Source organism: Fukomys damarensis, unplaced genomic scaffold, assembly GCF_012274545.1.
Source record: "Fukomys damarensis isolate Sample0158 unplaced genomic scaffold, DMR_v1.0_HiC HiC_scaffold_3, whole genome shotgun sequence".
Lineage (NCBI taxonomy): Eukaryota > Metazoa > Chordata > Mammalia > Rodentia > Bathyergidae > Fukomys > Fukomys damarensis.
In genome coordinates this window covers 34,096,884-34,109,701 of record NW_022900915.1, presented here as the reverse complement: position 1 = coordinate 34,109,701, position 12,818 = coordinate 34,096,884, and the positions used below count along the sequence as shown (strand labels likewise).

The window sequence follows — 12,818 nt, the reverse complement described above, 5'->3', positions numbered from 1 at the left end:
GGCCATGGATACAACTGGATTAGGACTCGACCCTTCAGAATCTCATATAAGCTTAATTGCCTCTTAAAAGCCCCTTCTTAAAACACAGCTACATTATGGCTTAGCACCTCAACATGTAAATTTGGGGTCACAAGACACAATTTGGTTCACAGCAGTAAGGAGTTACAGCAATCTCAGTAAGAGGTGATAGAGTCCTAAGCAAAAAGCCACAGAAGTGAAGATAGACAAAGATGTGATGCTAAGATGGTAAAAAACAAGACCTTATCATCGGTTAAATACAATGAGTGAGGAGACCATGAAGTTTCTGAGTGAAAACCCCAGGATTTCAGACTCTCAAAATGCAGGTCCAGTGATAAGTAGAGATGAAAAGTCAGATGTCAGATGAAAACAGGATTACTGAAGATGTGTCTGCTAAAGATTCAGTCATCATTGAAGGGCCTGAGATTTATTTTACCCCATTTAAAAGCTAATCTATTAGTCTGTGACTGTTTTGTAGATGCTGGTAGGAGATAGGTCAATGACAAAGAAAGGACTTTATTAACTATAATACAGCACCAGCATGTCTGCACTGGTTCCCCAGACCCCTGCTTCCTTGGGGGCGATGTGACACAAGCTCACAAGGACAACACACACAGTGCTTGAGTCAAATCTGAGGGATATAGAGTGTGGGAAACTATCATATAGCAAGCAGTAAGCAAGTCTGTTCTCTGTCTCACAGGGAGACATTATTTCACCCCTGGAGATCATTCATCATAAATATAACCCCTAGGCATGGCTCAAGTAAAAAGCAGACAAGGTCTTGCATTTCTGGCACATGCAGAAAGACAGAGGAGCACAAGACACTCTTAGAGGAATCTCTCTTGATACTCACCATCCACTGGTTCCCAGCATGACCCCAAACACAGCACAGCTAGCAGCTAGACACTTAAGCCTCAGACAAACGAAGTATCTCAAAAGAATCACAGCAAACTATTCGGACACAACTCAATTGCTAAAATGGATCCTGGTAACCCAGAGTGTGGTCGGCTCTCTATATCTGTGGGTTCTGCATCTGTGGATTTAGCCAACTGTTAAATAAAAAGTATTCAGAAAAAAAAAACACATCTGTACTAAACATATACAGATTTTCCCCCTAAACAATACAGTTTAACAACTACTTCTATAGCATTTACATTATACAAAGTATTATAAGTAATCTTAAGATGATTTAAAGCATAAGGAAAGACCACTGTGTTGTTGAATACAAAGGATTTGAGTGTTGGCAAATTTTGGTGTCCACAGGAATCTGGAACCAATATACTTTGAAAAGCAAAGAATGACTATATTCCAAGTCACAATAATGGAAGAGCCCAAAATAAAATGGCACTAACCAAAAACACCAAAGTCTACAAATAAAATAGCCACATTCACACACAAAAACATCCTTCAAGTTTCTTATATCTTAGTCTTTTTCACTAATATTTAATTTTGAAAATTTTGAAACACATACAATAGAAAAACAGTACAGTGAATGCTTTGTATCTACTAGCTCAATTGAAAACCTAATATTTTGCCATACGGGCTTCTTTTTTATTTTTTTCCTCCTTTGTTAAAAAAGTATTGAAAAGTAACTTTCAGGCATCACGATTATCTCCCTAAATAATTTACATGTGTCTCCTAAGAATAAGAACATTTTCCTACATAACCATGATGCCATTGTCCTCATTTAAGAAAATTAACAATTTTTCCCCAACTACCTCTAAAAAGTATAGGCTTTTAAAATTTTATATTACTAGATTTTGAGCCAAAATCCTACCAAGATTCATAATGTGCCTTTGGTTGAGTTTTCGTAGTCGTATCTAGATACAACAATCTCCCTGGCCCACAACAGATACATCTTAATATTTTTACTGACAATCACATTCGGATGAGACCACTGTAACTATCTTTTAGGACATCCCATGTTCTGCATTTGTCTCACTGCGTCCTTGTAGTATCATGTAACATTTCATTTATCGCTTATACTTTATAAAAATTGGAAGATACATCTAAAAGTCTTATTAATGTCATATTCGACTTGTATAACAAGAATACTCAGAGGTAATAGTGTATGCTTCAGATGGTATCGCATCAGAAAAAACAAATATTATGATGTTCTATTACCAGTGACATTAACTCTGTTCACTTAGGTAAAGTGTTGACCGCTAGATCTCTAATTTAAGACAAATACTTTTCCCTTTAAAACTGCAAGAAATCTGTGAGTTATACTTTACCACTGTGAAAATATTCTATTCCCTTCCACTCTTTCCCCTAAAGGAATGAGCATGCACAGATGACTTTTATCTAAAGTAATTATTTCACTGAGTGGTTGTATACTCATCTTTTCTATTATTGCTGTACAGTTGTAGTGAACCTACAGCACAAGTGTCACAGTGGGCTGTTTGTTATCATTGAAAGCTCTAAAATGTTTGCCATCACTGTGCTATAACAAATCAAACAACAGAGTTTAACATTTCAAAATCTATAGATCAGCAGCCTGAGCTGTTTCTACTGGTTTCTCTACTCTAGATTTCTGAAGGTCAAAATCAAGGTGTCAGCTGGACTCTTTTTAGTACTGAGGATTGATCCCAGGACCCTCACTCTGAGCTAAATTCCCAGCCCATTTTTCATTTTCTGGGACAGGGCCTTGCTAAGTCCTAAAGTTGCTCAAGCTAAGTTGGAACTTGCATCCTTCTGCCTGGGCCTGCCAGAGACCTGCGATTACAGGTATGAGCCACCAAGCCTAACTAGCTAGATTCTTAAATGGAGGTCTAGAAAAAGTATGCTTCTCAAATTATTCAGGCCACTGTAGTGGTAGGACCTTACCTTGCTGGCTACCATGACCTCCTAGAGATCTCTCTCTCCCGGCCAGTAATAATGCACTAGATCCCTCTTAAGCCTGGAATTTCTTTGGTTTTCGATTCTGTTGAGTTTACCACCCAGATTAAAAAATACATAAAGAAAGATTAATACTGTATACACATTTCAAATGCCAGGAGTGGTAGCACATGGCCATATCCAAGTACTAGGTATACTGAGGCTGGAAAATGGCCATGAGTTCAAGGTTAGACTACATAGTGATTTCAGGACCAGCCTGGACTAAATAGCATGACCCTGTCACAAAAAAAATCCAAAATAAATAAACACATACATATATACTATATAAACACACACACACACACACACACACACACACACACACAATGTCTTTCTCCTTTCTCATATAAAAGGAAAAATAGGCCTGAAACAATTCCTTAAGATATTAGTAGTTTCACCTCTAAAAATGATTTACTGTTTTGTATTCCAGGAACATACAAGAGAGGTCCTGTTTCTGTATAGTCTCAACTACTGATGCGTTTAAGCATCTTATTATGTTTAAAAACAATTTGCATTTCTTTCCCAGTGAACTGCTTGTTTTACGCTTTTGATCCACTGGTGAGTTTTTTGGAATTTTGAGGGCAGGTTTTGTAGTTGCTTTGTTTGTGGTCTTTTACTTCTCCAGTTTTAGCAAAGCATCTAGTATATCTGATAAAACAAGACATTCTAGATTCACAGAATTCATTTCTTGTCCCAGACCATAATTAGACATTTCTCTAAAGAATTCAGGTTGTTTTATAGGAAATAATAGTTTAAAACCACAACCATTACTACCAGTTTACTATGCCAAGACTATAATCAAGACCAACAGGTTGGTTTTACATTTATATGGCTGATTCATTTGGAGTTCGTTCCAGTACACATTATGAAGAAAAGCTGAATTTCAATTACTAAAAAGTCTCTTTTCCTACAGTGATTTATGATTGCACCTAACACAAACTGTACTTCCATGTATATTTGGTCTTTTTTTTCTAACTAGAATCTGTTCAACTGGTCTTTGCCTCTATTCAAATGTCAATTCCATATTATTTTAAAGAGGTCTATGAGAGAATAAGAAAATTATTTCAGTGGCTATTTCTTATAATTCCAAAATGTCTAAATACTAATTCCACCCTAGACACAATAGCATGCTTAAAGGAATGGATACCAGAGAGAGATGGTGTCTACGGAGCCTGTTAACCAAATCTGGGCCAGTGCTCCTTTCTTTGGCTCTACTATAAAAGCACAAGGTTGATGTCAGTAGTAAGTAGACAGAGAAAAAGGACAGAAAAACACAGGAAATTAAAACTTTTCAATATAAATAATAAAGGTAAATTAGAAATCTTAAACAGTGTAGTTCTATTCCATGCTCCTAACGTTTGCATGGCTCATTCAAAGAATATAATATCACACATATCCATCTTCTTTTCCCCAACAGTACAAATAACTTTTATTCCCACTTTACAGTACAGGCTTACAAATACTCGTCTACAGTCACACACATGTGACTGAGACAAAGCTATGACCCAAATCTCCTGTGCTAGCAAAATTTCAGATTATAAAGTATTATACACAAATAATTGCACACATTCAAATATTTGAGTAGAAAAAATTTAATTTCTATTGTTCTTGACTTTAAGTTGTTCCTAGTTTTAAATACCCAATTCAGTTGTTAGGGGAAAAAACTCTGGCCTATAAAATACCACTTGCTTGCATTCTTTAATAAATCTCATTTATAAAAAATGTAATTTTTTCAGTAAGTTTCTACTATTTTGCAAGAGATATTACCAATTTAGATCCAGGAGGAAAATTATGCCCTTAGTTGTTTCTATAAATGTGATCCTATCCCTTAATAAAAAGCTATGCTTTAAGACTGCTTAATTGCTATTTTCTTATTAAGCATATTGACAATTTATTAATTTCTAAAGAGGCTCTCCAGATGTATTTCAAAGAAAATCCAAAGACTCATATTAAGCAAAAAATCAAATCTTTCATTATAATTTCTTCTGGATTATAAATTCTCCATTTAATACTAATTCAATACTGACATGAAAGAGATACTTGAGAAAATTCACAAGTAACATGCTGTTTTTTCTACCATACTGTTTGCTATTTAACATGACAGCATTTCTATTTCTAACAACATTATTTTTTGCATTCAACTCTAACATGTACCCTAAAGTCTTCTATTTTGAAAACTCCCCTTTCATACCATTGTCCCACCTCCTTAAGTTGACAGTATCTTTTTAAGTTTAGCAAATTTATCCAAACATATTAAGGACTATATAGTTTTTGTGTCATATGTAACTAGTATAAAAACATAAGACACATATTAGCAAAGGCATTTGACTATAAAAATGTAACTGTGTGCATGTATTCTTTTGTGTCTTACAGCACTACATTCTAAAAACAAATTGACAACTCAGTTTATTTTACTTACACAATAAGTTTAATTTACATAGAAATGGTAGAGCATTTCAGGAACAAGTCTTAAAAACAATTTCTGCTGAATGACTGCTATAATAATCTCCTTAAGAGAGAAATAAACATAAACTAAAACGACAGTTGTGAAACATACATAGTATCTTTCAGCTAAACACAAAATTTGATATTCAGTAGGAAACCACTTTAAGAAAAAAATGAAGTTTTCTTTTTAGGTTACTGCTTGGAATCAAAACCTGTTTCTTTAAAACTTCCAACAGTAAGCATAGCAAATCTCTTTATGAAAGCAGTCTCTCAGGGAGAAAACTCAAATTTGCATCATCTTCCAAATCACCCCTTGACCAGTAAGAAGACAGAGAAGGGTTTCAGTGCTTTTCTGACCAGTAGTTGGTGACAGGCTTTCCACACGTTCTTGCTTAATGGCACTAGAGATCTCAGTAGTAATATCAAGTATTCAGTTATTTCTATAATTTAAATACAAAAGTTTATTTGTTTGAATTGTGAACAGTGATACAAGCGCTTGCACTTTAACTGTGAACAGTTATACAAGAACTTGAATTTTGAAATTATAATGATAGAAAGTCTGAAGCATTACCGTGAAGGATAAAATTTAAAAACAGAATAGGCCACATTCATAGTCTCTTTTTACCAAATAATCTTAAACAGAAAATCTTTTGTAGTCTGAAATTTCCAGAACTTAGATGGGAATTGAAATAGAAATAATTAAAATTATTTAGCTTTACAAATAGAAAATTACCATTATAATTTTCTTTTCCTCTCATAAGAAAACATACATCTTTATGTTTAAGGTCTTAACAACGATAAATTTTCTAACATGCAGACTCGTAATTTATACTAAAAAGTTTATGCATTTGTGTCACATTTATTATTCAACTAATATGAGGACACAGAAAGTTTTCTAAATTGTTTAATTATACGTATTTTTAAAAAGTGTAATGTAAGGTGATAAGCAGCATTAAAGAAATACAGCTAACATGTCTTTATTTTACTTTTTCTGAAATTCTATTTTCTTACTTTTTATTTTAAACAACTGTAAACGGCATTCATCTTTAATGTCCACCTTAAGTCAGTTTTCACACAAGACAAAATAGGAAGGAAAAGAGAATGGGATGAAGCAAAACTGAGAAGAGAGAAAGACTCCAGCAGAGAGGATGAGGGGAGGCTTCCTGAAGGTGACAGAGCGCAGAGATGGGAACGTAGGTGGAGGTGAGGGCTCCTGATGAGACAGGCAGGTCAGAAGGATAAAAGTTTAAGGTGAAAGAACAAGCTGTGAGAAAAGAGCAGCAGTTGGTTAAACTTGACTGAAAGACATAGTTCAGAAATAGAAATGAAGGACTATGAATGAAAAGAGAAGTCCACAAATGTGTTCAATCCCACTCTAATGAGCTCCAAACACACTGATTTATCATAGTGAAAACTGTGTGAAAATTGGTAAATGGTTAGACCTCAGGTAGCTCACTCCTAAAATGTATAAAATGAAATTCAATTAAAAAACAACCTTCGATAGTAAAATTAGCAACGATACAAGTATTACAAACATGATATGAGTTAAGAGTGTTTGGGAAAAGACTGTAACAACCGGACACATCTTCCATCTTCATCCCTGTGTGTTTTGTTGTGTTGAGTTTTATGTTAGGAAATTATGTTTACTTTTGATCCATACATTGGAAAGAAAAAGGACTGGTACTTCAACCTGACAAGTCTATTCATGTAATAAATGTTGATTTAATGGAACAATGGTTTAAGAAACATTAGGTTAAGTTTCAATGTTATGATTTTTGGTAATCACTTGAGGCCAACGTGATTATGAGTATGAATCTGAATAAAGATGCAGGCACACCAGGTGGTAATATAGGTAATACAGAATATGCTCTTACTATAGAAATTATCATCAATACGAAAGCTCAAAACATTTTAATTCTCACGGAATAAGGTCCAACAAAAATATACCTATGATTCTCAATATATCCAAAGAATTAGATATGGGGTTCTGGGAGAAAGGAAACATTTACAAATGAAATGATCTAACAAGATACAACAGATGAATTTTGATACAGATCATGTTAAAAACATACAGGTAGAGAGTAAAAAAGACATACATGCCAAAAAAGACAAGGTATGTTGGGAGAATAGCAACATGTCGAAGTGAGGCAGTACATAACATACAGCTTAAGAAAAGGACTAAAGTATAAATTGCATTTAAAAACAAATAACACTAGCTCTTCTCTAAGGTCATTATAGTATGGTTTTTCTGTACCATATAGTTTGCAGCATGTATTCAGTGAGAAATGATAGGTTGTTTTTGTTATTTTAAATGTAAAGTAGAAATCATTCTGGTCATTGAATATATTTAAGCTTCAAATGCTAGATAACACTACTAAGAACTATTAAGGGTCATTAATGCTGAGATTATCTTACAGATGTTGCCAGAAGACACCACACTCTTGGTGTCTTTAAAAGATTTTTAAAATTAGGGACAGCAGGCAGCATGAGCTTCATATACTCATCTGTATCTCTTGCCCTTTAAATTCCAAAGAAGCAACGTGGATGGGCCCAGATGCTCATTGAGCACAGTGAAACTATGCCACAAGCTAAGGAACTTCACACTCAGCAAACCCAATCTTCTAAAGGGGCTGCTAGCAAACCTACCATTCTTTGCTATTGGTGAGGGAAGGAAGGAGCACTGTATTTATTATTTTAAGGAGTAAACAAATTTTCCTAATGTCTTGGCAGGAGGCACAATCTCTACTTTTGATGCCTGTATCCTGCACAAAAAATCCTTGGAACAATTGTCTAGAACAAAAGTTGTCAAAGCCTTTGCTCAAGAGACACGCAGAAATGCAAAACGCCCAGGAGAGCTGTCTCCCAGAACACTATAAATTCCTTAGGCCATTATTTATGCTATCATATATTTCCTGTTATTATTTAATCAAATAATCCATTTTGATTACTTTGTTAAACAGTCAAAGTTGAAAATATAAATTTCAGCTTGTTTTTAAGTAAAGTAGCTGTCTAGTTAACTTGCTAAACAAATGCATCCATATGTATTTTATTAAAAATAAAATGATGATATAGAATGACCAAAATTTTTAGCTTTAACAAAATATTCACCTAAATTACAAGTGACATTTTTAAAGGCTCCTGCCAGTTTTATCACGTGTGAGTTCTAAATTTCACGAGACCTACCCGCTTTGCAAGTCAAAGGCAAGTAGGCTAACTTCAACTTATCTGGCCAAAAACTCAAGTCTTCTTCATGTAAATAAACATTTTAAAGAACATTTATTTCCCTTGGTACATTGGAAGACTCCATCTTTCAACATTTAAAAAGATATAATTTGGCATAAATTCGTTTTCCTATAAAATGTCTCAGTACAAAATTTAAGGTCACAGAAAGGATACATTGGTATATAACAGAAATTTTTAAACTAAGACTTATGTTTCTAACATAGCCATTTAAAAACAACCCAATACAAAGAGACAAAACATATTATTGTTTATTATATACTATTCGCAGAAAATATTGATTAATCACTCATCAGAGAGTGTTCAGGCATGTACATAATACATCTTAATTTTTTTTATTCCCGTCAAGAGGCATACGCTGCTACATCTTCAGAACATTTATTCTAAGCATTTATAATTGCAAAACACAGAGTTCGAAAGTATACATGACATACCTCTCCCAGAGCTTCGTATCTCTTCTGGTTCCATCTGTGCAAGTCTTCCCGATAGTTAAAAACAAATGGTTCCCCAGTTTTTATATGTCTTAGCTGCCCCTCTAGAAAAAAAAATATTGCCATAATAAAGAGTATATTTAAAATAATATGGAAAGTACAATAAATATCTGATAACAATTTAACTGTCTCAGTTTTATTTTTCTCTAGATCTCTTCCTCTAATATCAATATGATGCGAACCTATTACTAGTATAAAATAATGGCCCATAAGTATTCAAAAACTATTGTTGGTCTTCATCTCACTAATATAAATCGGACTAACAATACTTCAGGGCCTACTACATAGGAGGATCTCTACCAGACACTGCCATGACACACAGTCCCAGTTCTCATGGAGTTTGGAGCCCACCTAAAGAGCGAAAGCATATATATTAAAAAGCTAAGCAACTTCTCAGGAAATTAAACAAACCAGAAGGAATAATTTATCCATGCAGGCAGTTAAACTTTAAAATAATTTTGTAAAAATGAAGAACCTAATGGGCTACAAAGGGTCAAAAGTCTTCCGTGACCTTTTACAAGTAGGCTCAAAACATGAGTAAGATATCAAAAGGGAAAGGGAAAGGGTCAGTGAGCTAAAAGGTGCAGACTGTAAAATCAGACTCACCGAGACAGCCCTTTATTCTGATAGATAGAACCTTTTGGCCCAGAGAAGATGAGGTCTCGAGGGAAGCAGACAGCTTACTTCACACACTGGTGAGCAATTTGGTTGAGAACCTTTGGCTCTGTATGCCAAAGTCACAGTGCTTCTGAGATATTATTATTCAGAGAAATATCCTTCATACATCAAAGACGGTTTACCATGAGTAATGCTCAACCAGACAAGGATGTCAAAGCACTCCACGGAAAGACTCTCCTCATAGCAAATACTGGTCTGTACTTACTAAAAGCTTTAATTACCAGCACATTTTGAGGAGAAAAGACAGATCATCTGTCATTTTTCTTTCCCCAGAAATATTCTCTTTGTAATCAGGATAAAAATAGATCATAAGCCAATTGTTTTAACTTTTCCACACCTTCAGGCAATAAAATATCAATACTTATACATACACTGGCATAAAACATTTTTATGAAAAATCATTAAAATATCTAAAATAAAAAACTGATCAGTTTCTAGTAACTTCTATTTAAACTCATTTAACTTTCTAGTGCACAGAATTGAAGCTCTGACACCTATAACCGATACTGTAAAGGGACATTCACTATACAGTTAATACAGTGATGACAGATCACAATTCAATTTGACTCAGAGCAGCAACAAACAGAAAACTACAACTCAAAAACTACCTACCCTCTAATAACATCACCCTTCAAGTATAAGTGTATTTTTAATCCAATGAATCATAATTCTTTGTTCCACAAACATATCTGCAATCTATGATATGTTCTTCCACATGCCAAGTATAAAGCTTATTTTATGCAAAACTTTATGAATTTTAAGACAAGACTGTTGGCTGAAAAAACATGGAAAATTGAGTAATTTCCTTTAAAACACTGTCACGAGTAATTGCCAGCCCCTTCACTTTAAATAGCATGTGAAGTAGTAGCATCTCTCTATTTTCCTGTATAATTTAATTAGGAGTTCAGCTGCATATCAGAGAGCTGAACACTCAAGGTCGAAATGCATAAACTCAATCAAACTCATGTCCATCAGTTTATGTGAGCTGACATGTACGGGAAATTGTTACAGTGAAGGATTTCATCACACAAAGAATTACTTCTCATAAGAAATACATAAAACATTCCAGCTGGCCTTTAGAAGTAGCAAATAATATCTACCCTAGGATCCTTTTAACACTGTTAAGTACGGTTTGCATAGAATAAACTTACTTTCATTAAAAGCATATTCAAAACCTTCCAGGGTATCAGGAAAATCAAGAGGTGGTTCATCCTTTTTCATTAGTTCATCCAAATCTATCCTAGATAATAAATCTAGAAAAAAAAAAGAAATTTACTTATTTTCAGAGTTAACAACAAAGTTTATATTTAAAATTATTTTATTCTTTCATTAATTTTACATTTTAACTTAGTGATTTCTTATGTTCCCAAAATGTTATATTATGATCAAAAACAGTATTAACATAAGGCTATTAAAATCCTAATTCTCAAAACAATCACAAGTCAGATCCTTTAAACCACTATAATAAATCACTAACTTCTTCCCTTCAAAATAAACAACTCTTAACTGGCACCTTATTAACCTTACTACATATTATAAAAGTATCAGACATTAACATGACTTTTAGAAGATCATTAAACCTTACATATGAATGAAATTTTGTTTATTAATGAGGGAACTTATAAATCTAAATACTGGCAACATATTCTACAGGGAAAATAGTAAAAAGAAAACATGCTAGCTGGAAGAAATTAGTTGACACAGAACAGTTTCTATTCTTCACATGATTTGATTTCACACAATCAAAAAAATCAACAAGTTGGGTTTTTTTAAAATAAGCAAAATTCCAAACCTTTATTTTGAAATAAGTTTACAATTATGGAAATGCTGGAAGCCAGTACAGGTTGTCCGCACACCCTTTGCTCAGTTTCCCCTAATATTAACATTTTCCATCACCATGGTACATTTCTCAACATGAAGAAACCAATGTTGGCATATAACTACCCACATAAGTGAAGCTCAGATGCTACCCATATTTCACCAGTTTTCTACATTAGTGTTCATTTTCTGTTCCACTGTTCTACTGGGGTTACCACACTGCATGCAGTTATCATTTCTCCTCAGTCTCCTCTTTGGGTCTGTGACAAGCAATTTTCAGACTTTACTTCTTTTCTGTGACCTTCACAGTTTTGAGGAATACTGTTCAGGTAGTTCTAGAATGACCTTCAACATAGGGCTATCAGGGGGGTTTTCTCATGGGATGTCCTTTCTTTCTCTAGTCTTAGTTATATGTTTTCTGAAACAATTGCACTAAGGTGAACTGCATTTAGAACAACACACCATGGCATATGATACACACAGAACACTGCAGGTGAGATTAACCTTGGTCGCTTGGTTAACACAGTGTATCTCAGGCTTGTCGACTACAAGTACTTTTTTTCCACTTCCACAATCTGTTCTTTAAAAGTGATAAGTTTGGACCACCCTCAAGGGAAGAGGGGTGGAATTAGGCCCTGCCTCCCGGAGTAAGAAACATCTAGATATATTATTTGTAATTCTTTTGTGTGGAAAATTTGTTTTACTACATTTACATAATTATTTAATCATTCATTTATAGCTAGTACAAACATTCCATTTATTTTGTTTCTCGAATTTTTTTGTTATGATCATTTTGTTCAGTTGTCTCCTGTGTCCCCTTTGACATAATCTTATCTCCAGGTTCATCTGGTATCTTTCTTGCTTTCAGCCTTTGAGTCGAGGATTTGATCTCATTCAGGACCACATTAGTTTGAGACACTGTGTCAACACACAACTATTTCCAAGATCAAAATATAAAGTTCAAATGTATTCAGTTATGAAAAGATGTGAAATCTTTTTTTTTTTTTTTTTTCGGTCAAATCATGAAATGGTGAAATTCTTATTTTCTTCATTCTAACTCAAGTTCCTGAAGACAAAAGCTTCTAGAATTTGTTATAAGGCAAACCAGTCCCTTTCCTACCAAAGAAGTTTCTCAAAAGGAACACTATATTTGTCTTTCACTTATAAAGACATTTCAAATCCATCCTCAAAATACATTATCAACCGTCTGCCTCACAAGCACAAGGTCCCAATTTCAATCCCTGGTACCAA

The 12,818-nt window shown here is 34.1% G+C and overlaps 1 protein-coding gene across 10 annotated transcripts in view; it reads right to left on the bottom strand.

Moving 5' to 3' along the window:
• The window catches only part of Fam172a (family with sequence similarity 172 member A), a 348,439-nt gene that overhangs the window by 298,937 nt on the left and 36,684 nt on the right, over positions 1–12,818 (bottom strand). For all 10 annotated transcript variants that reach the window (XM_033767668.1, XM_010637189.3, XM_033767678.1 and 7 more), the window contains 2 exons: positions 10,901–11,002; positions 9,015–9,115 (listed from right to left, as the gene is read on the bottom strand). In XM_033767668.1, coding sequence (XP_033623559.1) covers positions 9,015–9,115; positions 10,901–11,002 — 203 coding nt within the window. The remainder of the gene's footprint in view (positions 1–9,014; positions 9,116–10,900; positions 11,003–12,818) is intronic.